The 17,554-nt window shown below is 39.9% G+C and overlaps 3 protein-coding genes across 6 annotated transcripts in view; 2 read left to right on the top strand and 1 right to left on the bottom strand.

Moving 5' to 3' along the window:
• The window catches only part of LOC110834927 (dystrophin, isoforms A/C/F/G/H-like), a 330,291-nt gene that overhangs the window by 195,133 nt on the left and 117,604 nt on the right, over positions 1 to 17,554 (top strand). The window lies entirely within an intron of this gene.
• LOC147871749 (uncharacterized) overlaps positions 3,199 to 17,554 on the bottom strand; it is a 260,188-nt gene continuing 245,832 nt past the window's right edge. For 3 of the 4 annotated variants that reach the window (XM_087360224.1, XM_087360227.1, XM_087360225.1), the window contains one exon: positions 3,199 to 16,687. In XM_087360224.1, coding sequence (XP_087216350.1) covers positions 16,539 to 16,687 — 149 coding nt within the window. In that variant the 3' untranslated portion in view covers positions 3,199 to 16,538. The remainder of the gene's footprint in view (positions 16,688 to 17,554) is intronic. The other variant, XR_015538348.1, reaches the window with a different exon arrangement.
• Positions 16,588 to 17,554, top strand: part of LOC147871751 (kelch-like protein 10) — a 19,476-nt gene continuing 18,509 nt past the window's right edge. Inside the window, exon 1 of the mRNA XM_087360222.1 lies at positions 16,588 to 16,721. The gene's annotated coding sequence lies outside the window, so the exon portion shown is untranslated. The remainder of the gene's footprint in view (positions 16,722 to 17,554) is intronic.

Raw genomic sequence — 17,554 nt, 5'->3', positions numbered from 1 at the left:
ACGCTCACGACGATAAGGAAGGGAGGGGCTTGAAGGCGTCCCGCGGAACTCCTCGCATGTCTAAGTCCCCCAGAGGGGAGGACATCTAGGTGGGGACCACTGATGGCAGACACTTAGACGCTTAGCAAACCCCGCCAGATAAACTGATTGGGGCGCTGAAGCCCATAGCCATGGGTTCCGACACTGCGTCGAGACCTGCTGCATCGATGAAGGAAGCCTTATGGCACACCTTTCCCAGGGCACCCGTTGGCGTCACGCCTAGTAGCGCCATTTCACACTTCCAAGTGGACAAAACTGTTGTCTCTGTGCTCAGAAACACGCGCAAGAGTCCTGGACTGGATTCGCGCAGTCTGGAACAAGCCTATGTCCCATATGAAGGAAATGATTCTGATTCTGGTGCCGGAGTCTACCGACGGCTTCCTGGCCACTATCGGCGCCTTGCGATCCCTCAATGTGGACGAGGATGTTGGTTTTCACACCTTTTGGCCCCCCGAAGATCGAAGCATGCTCCGATTGCTGACAGACTAAGACAAGATCATGCCCGAAGCATAGATTGGAGAGGAGCTGGAGGTCTTTACACATTAATATGCAGGCTGTGATGAAAAACCCGTCAAAGCGACGGGACCAAGACACTGCGAAAGACCATTGGCAAACAAGGCGCGAGGCCCTGATTTTTCTAAGGTGCGTGCAACTGCAGTGTTTGCCGAGACGTCGATAAACACCAAATATTTTACGTATCACTCAACCCGAAAGCCGACGTTTTGCAGATATAAAATTCCATACCGTGCTGGACGAAATCATTGCGACAGTTTGGTCAGCTAACATGCAGACAGATGGATGTTAGTCTAATTGGTGATTTACGAGTTTTACTTTCGAAACTCACCTAAAATGATTAAATTTGCCAGGAGGATTGTAAAGAGCCTACAGTAGGGTTCTTATAAACCAGTTTCTTTGCAGAAGTAGTTGCATGTTTTGTGTCGTCAGTGGGGAGCTTATTAGTTGAAGTTATAACTGATAAGTATAAATCACGTAATCGCTGGCGGGGTGTATCTATTCAACAACTTCATTAATCTGAAGTAAGCTCAGTTAAAGGACTGTGGAGTAGTGAAAATTAACCTTTGCCGCTCTGATACCCGCATGCAGAATGCATAAATAAACTAGTGAATAGAAATCTACACAACTTTACACTTGATTCGGAAAGCAGGTGAATTGAATCAAACGCATGACGAACTTCGTAGATGCTGACTCTTCATTTCAACCTGTTTCTTATTTACAAACATATTTTGTTATGATTAACAAATCTCGTATAAATTCAAAGGAAATTCTCCTCTTTTCTTACGTAAATTAAATGTTTAGTTTGTTGATTTAGTGTAATTGTAGTATCTATCAAGCTTCGAACACTAGCAGCCACTACATGAGGAAACAGTAATGCATGAGTTAATGTGGTGAGTGTCACACCTCCTCAGCTTTCGGAGGACAATCACCTTCTACAGTACCTCTTTGCACTTTGGCAGTAAAGTACGGAATTATTCCTAGTTCTCTCGAAGGTTAGATTATAAAATCGAAAGTTTGTTAAATCGTAAATTTGTTTCGCTCCGTGATCACGTGATGCAGTAAACATTTATCAGACATCGAAACAGCATTAATCATTTAGCGCATGCGCAGGTGAGGATCCCTGTGAAAAACATCCACTGGGTAGGGCAGAGATACGCAGAATCATTGGCTAATTCTCGTTGCTCCAATCCAGTTTCAAGAGGTCAGTTAAGCACGCTTTATTTTATACGATGTTAATGTTCCACACAGTAATCGCTCCCAATTGAAAACATTTATTTGTTTCGTTATTCCGTTTCGCGATATCTTTCGTGGTTCACTCCTGCCACAATATGACGCAGCACAATTATCTAAATTTGCTACTACTGTTGTGGGCAGAGCCACCTACCGGCGGTCACCTTGAATCACAACATCACGCAGCAGAGCAATGTTCCATTTCACGAGAAAGGCTTTCAAATACGAATCGTGCAGCTACCTGTTATTTTTTACCCAGTCGTTAGATGGCCATTGATTCTACCAACGAACCGTCTGGAATAGACATAACGTCTCAATTAGTTCTGGTTTGGTATTTCCTGTTGCAACTCCTCATTCAAAATATTTTGTCTTCCCGTCTGATTTCTAAGAACCTGAAAATTAAAGTATACAAAACAATAATCTTGCCTGTTGTTTTGTATGGGTGCGAAACATGGTCTCTCACTCTGAGGGAGGAACACAGATTGCAGGTGTTTGAGAATCGGGTGTTGAGGAGGATATTAGGGCCTAGGAGAGAAGACGATGGAGCGTGGAGAAAACTGCACAATGACGAGCTTAAAAATCTCTACTGCTCCCCCAGTATTGTCAGGGTGATTAAGTCGAGAAGAGTGAGATGGGCTGGGCATGTAGCGCGCATGGATGGGACAAGAGGTGTGCACCGGGAAGCCTGAGGGGAAGAGACCATTGGGGAGACCTAGACGTAGATAGGAGGATAATCTCAGGCGGAATCTATGGGAGATAGGAGTTGAAGGAGATTGGATTTTGTTGGCCCAGGACAGGGTCCGGTGGAGGGCTTTGGTTAATTCGGTGATGAACCTTCGAGTTCCGTAAGCCATCTGGTTGGTTGGGTCCACTATTTGGGAAGCCTGAGGGGAAGAGACCTCTGGAGAGACCTAGACGTAGATGGGAGGATAATCTCAGGCGGAATCTATGGGAGATAGGAGTTGAAGGAGATTGGATTTTGTTGGCCCAGGACAGTGTCCGGTGGAGGGCTTTGGTTAATTCGGTGATGAACCTTCGAGTTCCGTAAGCCATCTGGTTGGTTGGGTCCACTATTTGGGACGCCTGAGAGGAAGAGACCGCTGGGGAGACCTAGACGTAGATGGGAGGATAATCTCAGGCGGGATCTATGGGAGATAGGAGTCGAAGGAGACTGGATTTTGTTGGCCCAGGACAGGGTCCGGTGGAGGGCTTTGGTTGGTTCGGTGATGAACCTTCAGGTTCCGTAAGCCATTTAGTTGGTTCTGGTTTGGTATTCCTGTAAAGGAATGGATTGCCTCCATTTCTTATTGCTGTTTGTACTCTGATGAGGCGAATGCATTATTACGTTCTATGACCCTTCGTTTGAATACAAATCGGCCGCTGTTCAACATGGAAATTACGACTGCAATTACGTCACTGTGAAGGACATTGCTTTATTATTTATGATACATGACGCTCTGTTTCTGTTCGATCAGTTCTGGTTTTAATGAATCCGTTCTATTTTATTTAAATTGTTTTTGCCTGATGATTAATTTATATCTCTGGCTTGTGCGGTATTTACAGACGTTTCATAAGTGTCCTCATTAATTAATAACAGGAGGATAACTTGTACTCCATGTTTTGTAGCACACATTTGTAATAACGTCGTATGCACTAAAGTACATTAACCACACTGCACTTCTCCGTTTCGCCACAACACATTTTCATGCTACGGTTGCTGTGGGCCTTTGCTGTCTTCATTGTCTGCACACTGCATCTGTTTCACGGAAAGCAATGCTTTTACAGTACTGTGATGTGTGCCTAAACTCCTTGAAGCCATCCATTTACAGGCGAAGCGATTTCGACCACTGAGCTGTTAGAAAAGCTCGTTGCAGATTTTAAGAAGTAGCGGTCTCTTTGTTTGTTACTTCATACAAAATTATATATTTTCGTGTGGTTATTTGTGGTCTTCGTATTTATAACAACTGAGTACTTCTTTTGAAATTGATGCAAATACAAGTCAGTGGTGAGTTAATTATGTAGATTTACTATATCCCCCAGGAATTCCACCCACGTTCTCTGACCTCACGCCTTATAAATTCAGCATTTTATAATTGTCCTTCCTACAACAACAAAAATGACTCGCCTTTCATTTACAATAGACGTCAGTTTAATCTCAAACAGTCTAAATTTCATTTGTAGAGGTTGTTTGAATTTTCTGATCGTGCAGTCCGTTTCATTGAGTCACAGGACACACTTATGTTACAATACAATGCTGTGGATTCTATGAAGTTTTGTATGGTGGCTGCCTGTTTGTGGTTACTGCCAGTTCTGAAACTACAAACATCTTTTTTTGTTTGTTTTTGTAATGCAGAACATACGAAAGCTTCAAGGGAAAAACACAAAGACTGGTTAAAGTCTACTGACTCATCTGTCGCCTTAACACGTGTTATTTATCACCACGTGGCTTTGTTCGGTGTAAACCTTTATGAACTACATTCTGGAAGGAAAACCTTTTATTGTCATTAATTTATTGGGGATGGTGGATCATCGCGAAGAACAGAAGTTCCTGCCATCTGAAGGTAAAAATTTGTACTTTTAACTACCATAAGAAAATCAGCATATTCCGACGGGACATAAAGGATAGTAAAAAATTTTCTAGATTGTATCTTGGGGAGTGAAATAATATTTGAAAAAGTTCCAGGTATAATAAGTAGTCTACGGACATTACACATTTGTCGCGAAAATTATGGAAGAAAAAGTGACATTGATAATTGAATTAAAATCATATGGACCGATACGCAATCACTTGATATTCTAGAGATAAGTGTTTCGTCCACTTCCCCAAAATACCAAAGTACCATTTTAATGAACATCCCCAAAGCGGTTTATCTTATCGGGCAACAGATTTAACTGCAAGCGTTAATCCTTGTATTTATATTTGCCCAGTGCCTGCAGCTTTGATACCATATTTCTGATATTAAGAGCTCCGTTCAGTAACTGTTAGAGTTTCAAAGCTATGCGAAATTCAGAGGAAACCCAAATAGCCTAAAATATCGTAAGATAGCCTAAATAGTAAAATTATCAGTCGATAATTATCTGAACACGAAACATTAAAATTCAATTTCATTTATTTTAATCCTTCATAATGTCCTTTGATTTGGATCGTGTTTTCATCTGTGGATGGCACAGTGCGTCCATTTACTAATGTTTATGTTATGTCCACAGCTCGTGTATATTTTTTTAGTTTACTTTTGCACTGCCCTCTTATAATATCTGCACCTAACCTAGCCTAACGTAAAATAACCTAACCTAAACTTCCCTCATACCTTATACTAATAAATTAGTAGCACCTGTTAATTTTATACCACCACCTACTTGTAATTTTATTTAGACATTTCTCAGTGTTCAGTGCTGTTAAAATCCATGTCTGTTTTAATTTATTTAACTGCAAAAACTTCGATGTCACTTTAATGTAGTTAGCATATTTTCTCGCCAAACATCGGTATTGCACGGAGGGGGTTGTGTGTGGATCATCATTTCTCAGATCAACTTGAAAATCCCTACCTTCCGCCTTACTACACCCCCTATTTTAATTTCTTATACAGTACAACACTCCTTACACAACTTGTTTTGTCTCGCAATAAAACACTTATAAGCCCATTCTTCCTGCTTTTGAAAACATTTCTTCGCTTTTATCTGTCGTTGGATTTTTACGTAACGAATTTACATTTCCTGATGATATTATTGCGTTCAGATTTCCAAGTAAATGTAAATTGATGTAGTTCCGATCGCGGAGTGATATCAAAATACAAGCACAGTCTGTGTGTAAGGGCCTAGGCTTTCTGCAAGACTTATGGAACTTGTAGAGCTTTCGCTCCCAACAGTAGCTACTGTGTGAGGTATCCAGAAAACTCTTACACATAATCATCGCTTGGAGGCAGCACCATCGCTTTGGAGTTTATCTAAAACACTACACTTCCTTTTATAACATTTTCAAAAGTCACTCATGCAGAAAACCGTTCAGTGGAATTCAAGTTGCTTTCTTACGTACGTAAAGATCGTGGCCAAAACATTAGCTACTTTGAGATGTCTGTAAATACGTAATAAAACAGGCTAAAAGACAACTAATATATTGTAAATGACTGTAATGGAAAGAATAAGGAGGATCAGTTGACGAAGATTGAAGAATAATGAAGAATGTAATGGCGAAAGTTAAGATAAATTCGATATAGGACAAACACAAGAAAGAGTAGTATAATTAAACATCAGAATCTGGGTATATTTTGAATCGATGTCAATGTAAGAAATACATAACGTCATTGGCCAGAGTCATTCTCAAGGGAATATAATGCTTTCAGCTGGTCAACAGATTCTCCGGCTTTTAAAATAGTTCAGCATTTTCTTTTTGTTTTTTATGTTTTTCTTTTGTACATTTTACTATTTTCATTGATAGTTTCGATTTAATACAATTCGATTGGACTCACGAAAATAAATATCCCTGTAATAACTCAAGAACCCACGAAGGTCAGGTTGTGTTCATTGTCGAACATTACCTGGCATCTCGTGCTTACTTAACTATCCAGAATGAGTTTAGGGATATATTTCTCGATTGTTATGTGTCACATAAATCGATATCTCATCTCGTAAGCCGTTTCCGTGACACTGGGACCCAACACCGGCTTGAATCACGCGCTTTGCCGCTGTGTGTACCTGATCGGTTTCATGAGTCTCGATGTCCCAATACACCGCCCCTCATTAATTCGATGCGTCAGCCTTTCAGTGGTGAACGAGAACCTTGGCTCTGCGTTATATTCGCGAGGTAATCAGTTCTTTGCCGTCCCATGGGCCCCTAGTAATTTCTACATGAGCGCCGTGGCAAACAGACGAATTGAAACCTAGCGGGGGGTAATACATAAACCTACGCAAAATTCGATCTTACATGTCTTTATATAATTTAAAATAATGCATCTTTAAAATGGTTCCTTTTTCCCGTGTCGTAACAAGGGATAACAGACAAAAACAATTTCTGAGGTGCGTGATGATTTGCGGTCACATGACAGCGTCGTCTGGGACATGGGTTTGAATCTTTCTAAAGGCATTGATGTATGTACGCGTGTTTTTCTATTTTGTGCTGTTATGTGCAGGTAGAGAGGAGTCCAAGAGAATGTTAAAAAATTCTAAATAGTTTAATAAATCACTCATTTGTGAAATGGTCAATGTCCTTCAAGGACTATACAGCCACAGAGTAAGTAAATAAATAAGAATGTAACTTGATAACAGCTCTGAAGAATGATCAAGTCGATTCGGAGCCCAAGTTTCATTAAGTTTAATCCGTGCCTTATAAACTTCAGAGCGTTCGAATTAATTATTAACAGTGCTACATCGTGTGTATATAACCACGTTTTTCATAAGTCACGTTAATTCACTGGGAATGTGTTTGATGTTTTTTTTTATTTGACGAATTATACTCGCGAGATCCACTAATACATTCATCACTCCGCCAAACCTGAGATTACGTATCTCGGAATTCGGTAGTGTTCAGTAAAATTTGAAGGAAAAAATTAACGTAAAGATTTGTAGTCCGCCAGTTTTAGACAAAAAATCGTATGTTGTAACAATCTTAATTCTTAGCCGAATTCGATGTGACATTCTTGACAATTTGACGCAAACCTCTGTCGTATTTGATTGGCTCAGGAATGAAACCGTATGATCGGAACAAGGACTTCGCCACTGGCTTACAGTCATCGGATGACAGCGACGCTTAGCGTATTATATATGCAGTCACATGCAACCTCATGGCCGCCAGCACTCTCAAGTGTTTCCGGTGCAAGATTGACGAAAAATGATTTTTAAATCTAAATAATACAGTCTCTGGTTTGGACGAAGGAGTCTGCCACACGCCAGTCTGAAGACCAGAGGTTTCTCGAATGTTATCGCCATGTAGTCTCGTAGACATTCACCGACGTTTCAGAGGTACTTACTGTTTCCATCGTCACAGAAAAGTCATATTCATCACTAACAAACGCTAGAAAATGAATTTTCAACACTTCAGATGAATTTTTTCTCGAAATTTGTATTGCAGATGAACACAGACGGTTTTCGAACTCTGTCGCTACATTTTCGAGTCCTGAATAGAACCATCCCACCTAAAAACGTAAAAGAGAAACTGATTTCGGATTCAAGAGATAAAAGAATTATTAGATATTAATCTGTTATATGATTTAAAGAAGGTTAAATCAGAAGTTTAATTGCATGTATCGTGAATGAATGCGGGGGGGGGGGGACATCTAGGTAGAACCACGAGGTTTTTCCGAAGCCCTGGAATTGGAATGATAGTTGAATAGAGTTCTAAATGTAGAAATTGCATGTCTGAGACCCATGTATCGGTATACATTTCATTCTGTAGATTGAATAATAGTTTGCATCGATTTAACTGTCTGCAAACATTTCATTATTCGGGGGTTCTCGTGAACGTACATGGAACATTCATTAATTTGAGGAGGCAGGGAATAGTAAACCCTTTCAGCTACTTGTGTTACGGAGTTAGAAGGTTTCTGTTTTGATGTTTGTTTCCCGTTCATGAACTCTGCAAGGGAGTCCTGTGATTTGATAGGCCAATGTTGCTGTAATTATGGATGAATTTTACCTACGTTGGCATATTAATATCTCATTGTATAACATATTCACTCTGTCCGTCGAATTGTCCACCAGATAACGCCTACGTATCTGCCACTGTGATGTCTGATTCGTTATTGCAGGGCACCTGGTTGTAATGTCAGCCAGTGCGTCGTTAATGGAACGGTAAATGCAAATCGCCATGTATATTAACGGTGGGCTCACAAGAAGTTCATGGGGACTGTCATGACGAATTAAAATTTATCTTTTTCATTGTCATTTCCCTCGTAAATCGTGGTTAAATCCCAGTTTGAATTTTTTGTGACAAACATTATGTCTATATTTACACTGTAACAGTAAGCAGGTTATCTCGCGGTCACTAGTTCGCGTGTCAAATATCCTGATTGATTTTTCTCAGTACCCGTAGCGTGTGAGGGCCTCTTTAACTATAATATAAACAAATATCCATTCCGCTGCAAAAAAATACTTTTCTCATTTAATTGGATCAGTAAACTCTCTGAATTTAAATGAAGTTACGAACAACGATAATGTCACTTCTGTTATTCGATTTTGATTCTGAAATTCCGTGTACGCTCCCTGCATGCTGGTGACAGGGTTCAAACAATGACCCTCCAGCTCTGTTGCTACGACCTTTTAATCTGTAACATGTAAGACAATAGACAGGAAATGGGAGAATAAGAAGACTTAATCTAAGATTATGAGTTCATTAATGCAGTCTGTGGGAAATAAGGTTGGGTTACACGGGAAATTTACTTCATCTGCTGTCAGATTAATCTTAGCTCAGGAAAAACTCTTAAGTTATAAGTTTAAAGCCGTAAGTTTTAAAAGTAATCGTTAAATCAATTGTAAGTTGCCATTATAACAACACTCCGAATAATTGCTGATCACAAATTACACGTTACTGACACAGGACAGCACAACACAGAAAAACGCGGACAGACATCCATGGCTTGAGTGGGATTCGAACCCACGGTCCCAATGACCGAGCGTCACAAGGCCCACGCCTCAGACCCCATCGCAATGTAACGCAGGTATTGAGTGAGTAATTTAACTACGCATTGTCAGTTTCCGAGGTAACTTGGATGGAAATAAAAGAGAGAATAATTTTGTTGATTTTTGTTGGTGACATGCAAGTTTGCTGTTGAAGAATAACCTTCCTGGGAATAATTGGGAGTGAATTATAAAAACCCATAGCAGGAGGAAGTATACCCAGACGATGTCCATAGAATATCCGCTGTCAGATGTTCGAATTCTTTACAAAAAAAACCTCTAACAACATTGGGCTTAAGTTCCTCGGCACGCGATAGACGCATCGAGGAACTTTGCTAGTTATTGCAGGGCCATACTATTTTACGATAGTCAGATAACGGATAATACGATAGACTGACAGCTTGGAAATAGGAAACATTCAAAGAGTATGGGATTTGTGAGGTCCTAAATGATATTGGTCTATCATATGAAAATTGATATTTTGGAAGGCGAATGTCCCGTGTGTTAAATGGTTTGAACTCTTCTACGATGAGATCCAGCGATGGGTTGTTATATTAACTGCGTCGAACTTTCGATTTGTGGTACCAGAAGAGGATGTCTCGTTTGCTTGGGCCTATGACAGAATAACGTGACTTCAGGTATCGCAGGTTTTAATTTGCCGCACGAGAGGCCAATTTTAATGAGTTTCGGCCGTAGTCTGTTAATTAGTTTCGTGGCTAAAAATGGTTTTGGTTTGTTTGATACAGGCACTGCTTACAGATATTGAAAATTTATTGTTTGCTAAGGTCTGGTGTTATAATATTAAAATCAAATTTAATAATTTGTCATGATATTACACGTTTTGGTTTGATCGACGTTGTATGCAGAACGTAACATTTAGCGTCTGTTTTCGTACACGCACTTAAATGTTATGTTGGTGCAATCAGGAACTACGTTTTCGTAATTTTACCGCGTATACGACACTAACGGTACATAATTTCAAAGGGCCGTCCAAAAAATACTGAATCTTAATTTAGGTCTTTGACATTTGAAGATTTTTTCTGGTAAATACACTTGAAACATCACAATCTGTTTCCGAATTACGTTTCTTTCTTCTGCGTGAAAAGTGAGCCACGGATTTTAAAATCGCTTTTGTTTAATTAAAACTTTCCACCGGGCTTCAACTCATGATTCCTGATTACTTCTTCAAATTGTGTCGGCAAGATGCTGAAATTCTTTAACACATAATGTGTGCTGTGTAAAGTGTTCGTTAACACAGTCCTCATTCATGACGTCAGCAGATTATAATTTCTCCTGTGTTATCTTCAGTATTAATTGTAACCATGTTAATATTGGCAAAATATGATAAATGATCAACAGAAGAACATTTTCTTTAATTCTTTATCTCCAGATGGAGAAGGTAATGAGTCATTTCATGCAACTTATGAAATTGATACAATTTCGCTGCTATAGTCTTGACGTGTCTAGTATACCAATAGGCGTTCGATTACATTTTTAAGATTTTATCGTACTTCAGCGCTCTTATTGGTGCAGAAGAACTAATTCGATCCAATAAAAATGAGCAGGATACTGTCAGCTGGAATAAACATCGAAACAATTGTAATATGAGGATTAAGTGGGGAGTGAAGATGGCAAAAGTGATGCTGGGTGCCTAAAAATATCGTCACACGAAGCGTTCATCCAGCAAACTTAAACAACACGCGTAGAATTCGTGATTAGAGCAGCAATTTATTTTCAAAATATGTGGTAACAGCCCGAAGAAACTTTTCCTGTTCCCACGCCATTGAAATGTAGTAAATATAACTGACAGATTTTCACGAAATTTGAACCACGCGTTCTTCCGTCGTGAATCACATCGCACCTAATATTTTCATTTTACTGAAATCGGTAATAATAAAATTGCCGGTGTACGAACATTTTTGGCGGTAGAAATATTAATTTATATTCTTCGAAATATTTATAGAAGGATAATAATGTAATTTTTATTTTGTTGTAGATCGTTGACCAAAAATGGCAGCTACATGAAATATATGTGTTCTTTAATCGAAAAGTTCGTTTGTCGGTGGCAACCTTTGGAGGATAGGTTTGTGAAATTTAGAACAACATGAACACGTGTGATAAATTTCTTGTAATTCAACACTTTCAATTTGACGAGTTCGCAGAACTTTGAGTTTATGACCGACAAATATAACGTAGGCAAAATCTGTATTTAAAAACATTTTATAAAATAATAACTATGATAATAATAACATAAAAAGTTTAGAAATGAATTAATAATTTAATGATTTATGTTCGGGTCCAACACGCAAGCCAATGTGCTCAATCATATTTTATTTTTTCACTATAAAATTGTTAAAGCTGAATTTTTTGTTACCAACACAAACTTTGTAGGATAACAATCAGATAATTATCTTCATAACTTTTTGCCTTAATTATGAACTTCTATCGTGATGTAAGTAAGACAAGATGTCTGGGGGAATACACGTAGGAAATGATAAACTAATTTAAAATTACACCTGGGAAAATTGAAAAGGATATTATAAAAATAAATTGATGTCTTAGATATGAAAATGAGGGCTTCTTTTAACGGAAAGGTGACATGAATAAAACAGTAAGGTTTTGTGGATACGGCGATGAATAAAATAAATACAGCAATTAAAATCATCAATCCCATGATCGGCTAAGCGACTGCTAGATTTCAAAGAGGACTATGTGCTGTATAAAATGGTGATGTTATAACTCCCGTGATTAATGGTAAGTTAAGAAATACATTCACATTACAACCTACGTAATTGTTTTGGTAACTTAATAGGGGGACGATTGACGCACGAGTTTCTCTCCTGGAGCGAAGTTAGAAGGGAATCCCTGGAGGTTTTTGGGGTATAGATGATTTTCTCAGTATCACGTGCTCAGGCAGTGTTAGATAACGTATCAGCTTAGTGGTAGAACTATGATTGATGATATTTTGGTCTTAAACCGCGTTATATTAAATGTGTACCGCGACTGCATTTGTTGATCGAGCTCGCAAGAGTTACATCAAGTTCCTGTCATGATAATAAGCTGCCCTCATTGCAAGAGTGGCTCAAGGTGGCGCTTGAATCGTCATTGTATATATATATATATATATATATATATAAACTTATGCTTTATTGGATTTCGTTTTCGAAGGATTTAAATGCCTGTCGTGTGTTCATGTCACATAATTTACAACTATAATTCGAATTGTCAATCATCCGTAAATATCTGTTCCGTCCTACGTCAGAAAAAAGTTAGTGATATTGTGAAAATTTATTTAAATATTTTATGTATATGTCAGTTAAAAATCATATTTTAGTACATTAATAATTTTACCTACCCTGAATATCTAGTCAATATGATATTAACGAGAGCCTTTTTAACGTAAATACTTTGAAATTCCTTATAAACGCAAGAATTCAGCTGTTTCAAGAAGAATAAGAAGAAATATGTACCAGAACAGGCGTATCGATTGACCTGGCGCTATTATCGACATTAATCAACTCAATTCTGAACGTTTGTGACGATGAAGAGTTGTTGAAGCAAACTGTTTTCTAGACATTATCCATCGTCCAATACTTGATAAAATCAAATCAATAAAACCACGAAGATGAGAGTCTATCTTCGTCTTCAGGTAAGACCTATTCTGTTGGAGGGACTAGCTCTGTCGATTGGGTATAAAATTTGTAATCCTATTTGTGTATTTATTATTTATGGAGGTCGTAAAATTCCTGAAGATGGGTGTAATATATTTAAGCTTCCGTCGAGTTAGTGTTGGCTTCGCAAGGAACGTGTCGTCTTGTAGTGTAAGGATTACGATATTCTGGTTTGTAAGTCCGCGCTTTCGTAGCCATGAGAAGGATAAAGGAGGCACGCAACAAATTAATTTTAAGAGTGTCCGTGCTATGTGGTGGCGCTGTCAGCAAAGTTGACAACGTGGCCAGCTCCATTCGTGGCTCATAACAATGTCACGCCACGCTTGCCAACAGGCAAAGATTAAATGTCCGGCAACGCAGGGAAATTCACGAAAAATCTATTACAGCATAGAAAGATGTAGTAAAATTTGAATATAAAAAATTAAGTCGCGTGTTCAATGGATATTAGAAACACCGGTATTTATATTTATTTTTATAGTTTTAATTTGATAACTTGTTTCATTGTTTTATAATGACGGTCTGATAACAAACGCTTAACGTCATAAATCAGGGCGAGTTATAGAAAACTTAAAACAATTGCTACATTGCATAAGTAACTATTGATATGAAAATACTGATCAGAATTAATTAATGCCTTAATGCTAATAAGTAGGCCTTATATAATGACCACATTAACCCTTTGAAGCCGAAGATCGTCTGAATATTATTTATGAATTCAGTCCGTACCGCGAAGAAAACACTACACCTCACCATTACGAAAATCAGCTGGTTAACCCTTTTAAGCCGAAGCTCGTCTTCATAATATTTACGAATCCAGACCGTACCGCGAAGAAAACACTTCACTTAACCATTAGAAGTCGAATCAGGCGGTACCACATAAGATTTAACAAAAGAACATCCCGGTCAAAGCCTTAATAAACTGTAGATTTGGCCCATATGAGTGAACACATTTGACGCTGTAATAGAAGTTTAATGATACAACGTGATCTTGGGTACCCTGGAGATGGAGGTAGCAGTGTTAGTAACTACCTAGACATCTGCACAGTATCGAACCCAGAAGTTCAGAATCTAAATAACATAGATGTATTTCTTTTATGTGATGTTCAGTCAAAAAAAATTGTACCGATTATTACGTAAGGTTAAACGAGGTAATCACACACGATGCGTGCTGATGGTACCACCTCACGCATGAAAACACCAACTAGGTCCAGAGCCATTTGGTGTTTACGTTCAAAACTCGCTGTGTATTTCTCAGGCGCCCAAAGTAACCAACGTGTGCGTAGTTCTCCCATCCATATGCATGCATTTCTTGTTTCATGCCTTAAAAGTATTTCGTAGGTAGCGATTTCAAATCTCGACCTCCTGAGAAACTTTGTAGTCTTTCCTGGGGAACGCTTTGAAAGATTTAAAAGCATTCGACGCCATTATTACATTACTTGAAAAGGTTACGTTACATTAACCTTTGATATATTTACTCATGTATTCGCTTTAAAACTTTTGATCAGTACGCTGGCATTCTCCGGTTGCTTGTAGTTGCAAATATTATGGTGGAATAATAACTCTGTTACGTACGCGAAACGAAAATAAAATTACGGCCTGTAAATTCATTTTATTCGTCAGGTGGCTGTTCACATTAGTAGCTATGGCGTGAATCATGATTCACGACGGGGTTATAGGCAGACAAGTGTCAGCTGAACACCTGGTCGGTTCTCCTTTCATTTATTATTCATGAAAGGTGCGTCAGCTACAAAGGTTGCCTAGTTACTTGGTTAGTCATCTCAATAAAAAAAAACTTCAGACGACGTTCGTAGACTGGGGTTTACTTAATACAGATTGCAGCGAGATAGTTTAGTGTTTCTCGTGTCACAAGTACATCCGCCTCTTAATCATTTCCGTCACAGAGGGGCAGAGTCCCAGCTCACAAGTTTGGTAATTCGTCATGTTGGCCGTACCGATTATGGGAAATTGAGAAATTTCTCGTTTGCAGTAGCTTGCGATAGCGTAATATTCGTTTATCCGTTCCCGATCATAGATGGTATCACGATTTATACGTCTGAAAATTCTGCGGACGGACGGACGGACGGACATGTGGTGGTGTCCGCTTACGCAAGGACGTATATAAAACATTTGTTTGTGTTATCGTGATGGCGCTATCATATATAACTGCAAATTTAATTATATGTTTTTAGTCTCGTGGAACCACCCGAGTGCCGGAGGAACAAGCCAAACTCAATTGTGTCGCCCGACTACGTTTCGGAGTTTCGTGACTTTGAATCTTTAGTTCGCTTTTGCGGGCGAAATTTCATATCACAGATTTGAATCGTGTAAAGAGATTTCGTCACTGCCTGTCACCCTAACTTTAGCCATTAAACTGGCAGTTCTGTCCCAGTGTAACTCTGTCGAGAGCATAAAAGAGTTCTGTTGTCTCCCCATGTCAGACTCTACCTGGTGATCTGATATCACGATACTAAATATCTCGATGTTCGTTCAGTTTCTCGTACCACTTTGCAACACAGGCCATAAGTAGGACAACCCAACCAACCAAAAAGCTAACTGAGGGCGGAGGCCTGCGCAAGCGCAAGCATCGTCCCTACCTAGGTGAAACCATTCCTGCGCACAAGGCGCATTGCTGGAAATGGTAAACAAGTCTTAATATAAGAAACGGAAATTTTGCTATCGCTAACAGGGTTACGTCGTGGCGGGAGCCTCGACCATTCAAACTGGGATCCGTTGCTGCTGATGGGAGGTCATCCCGTCAGGCAAGTTGTCCAAAGAAATTTGGTTGGTTGGATCTCCGGGGTTTGAACCCAGAGAGGGAGGGGCCGTTTCGGCTGAAGGCCTCTGCGGCATGGGGGGAAGATCACTTCAGCTGATGGCCACCATGATCGGGGGGAGGGTGGCGGGCCGTGCCCCTATTAAGTTATACCCTGGCATTCGCCTTACAACTGAGGAAAAGCACGGAAAACCTCAGTCAGGGTAGCCGAGTAGTCTAACCACTCGTTGTGCCGACTTGGCCGTCTTTTGGGGACGGCCTCGGCTGGCCTGCTGAACATCGGTCGCCCTCGGTTGGCCTTGGGCGACCTCTGGCAGCCCTCGTTCGACACGAGTCCCACTGGACACAACCAAAAAGCTAACTGAGGGCGGAGGCCTGCGCAAGCGCAAGCATCGTCCCTACCTCTCTCCAGGCTGTGCCGGTGGGGGTCTCCACTCTACTCCCTCGGTTGCGGCACTGCCAACCAACTGACTCTCGCTCCATAAGTAGGACACGTACGGATTCTAGTTTATAAAACAAGAATTATTCCACTGTGGGATCATTGCAAACCCCCAGCAGGTGCCGTGCCGTTACAATTATACCCGATGCCGTGCCGTACCGTTGAGTCCGAGTCCTCCCCTCATCTGCACGACGTCGTCTCGCGACGCCAGTCGTGTTGGGACGCTCTGCGGCAGAGGTGTTTCCGCGCGGGTCGGCGTCGGTTAAGCAGCGACGAAAATATTCTCATCACTTGACACATCCGTTGGAGATGTCGTAGTTGTCGTAGTGTGACTGTGTTTTGTTCTTCGCCGCGAAGAGGAAGGAAGTTGGACTTTTGTGTTGTATGGATTGTCGACAGTGTTGGACCGAGCTGGAATAAGACGAGAAGTTATTCACTTGAAACGGTAATTAAACAGGAATTATTTTATATCGCATTTATCTGGGGATTTCTGGTGCTGTAGTTGGCACGACTGAGTGCCGTGTTATGAATATCCTCATGGAGTCTAAGCGCAGGGGGATACATGATACCGTCGTAAAATAAATTGTGTACACCATGCATATTTTTTAATATACATCGAGGACCGGATTTAATTATGTATCTTCCGGTTTCGTGTAATATGAAACTTTTCGACCTGATATATGTGATATACAGTCTTTGCCACTACAGTGCAGCTGTCGCTAGAGTGAAATTTGTTAAAAGTGTTGAGATCTCCCAGATGTCGGGATCTCCCTAAATTACTATAAACTCACATAAAAATCATAATGAGAACTTTCTGTGGTGTAACTTTAGTTCTACGAGTGCAAGATGCTGGTTCTAAATATCTTTCTGGTGCATTCAGCTTAAGCGGGAGTGCTAACCACTCGACCATAATATTCTGCATGTGTTAAGTAAGCATTATACCATAAAACATGTTCAGCAAATTCAAACAACGTTGCTTCATCATAATCCAGGTTTTGTGAAGTCAAACTTCATGTCAGTGACTCAGAGGATTGCATAAAGCCCACAAGATGGGAGTACGCCTTTCAAACTGCTCATAAATTGTAAACTTTAATCAATTACTGCAAGTAATAACATATTGAACTACTTTAACTTGCCAGTGGCAACAGAGTTAAGAAAATATTAAAACAAAAGTCAACACACTTTCAGACAAATTAGATTTGTGTGGAACTGAAGAAACTAATTACACTTCCACACGGAGGACAAACATTTAATAAAACATTAGCAGAAGCTCTGCAC

The sequence above is a fragment of the Zootermopsis nevadensis genome, unplaced genomic scaffold, assembly GCF_977971745.1.
Source record: "Zootermopsis nevadensis isolate Lab colony 2312 unplaced genomic scaffold, Znev_1.0 Znev_ptg000040l, whole genome shotgun sequence".
Lineage (NCBI taxonomy): Eukaryota > Metazoa > Arthropoda > Insecta > Blattodea > Termopsidae > Zootermopsis > Zootermopsis nevadensis.
The sequence above is the reverse complement of the archived record's forward strand: the minus strand, read 5'-3'. Positions and strand labels throughout refer to the sequence as shown.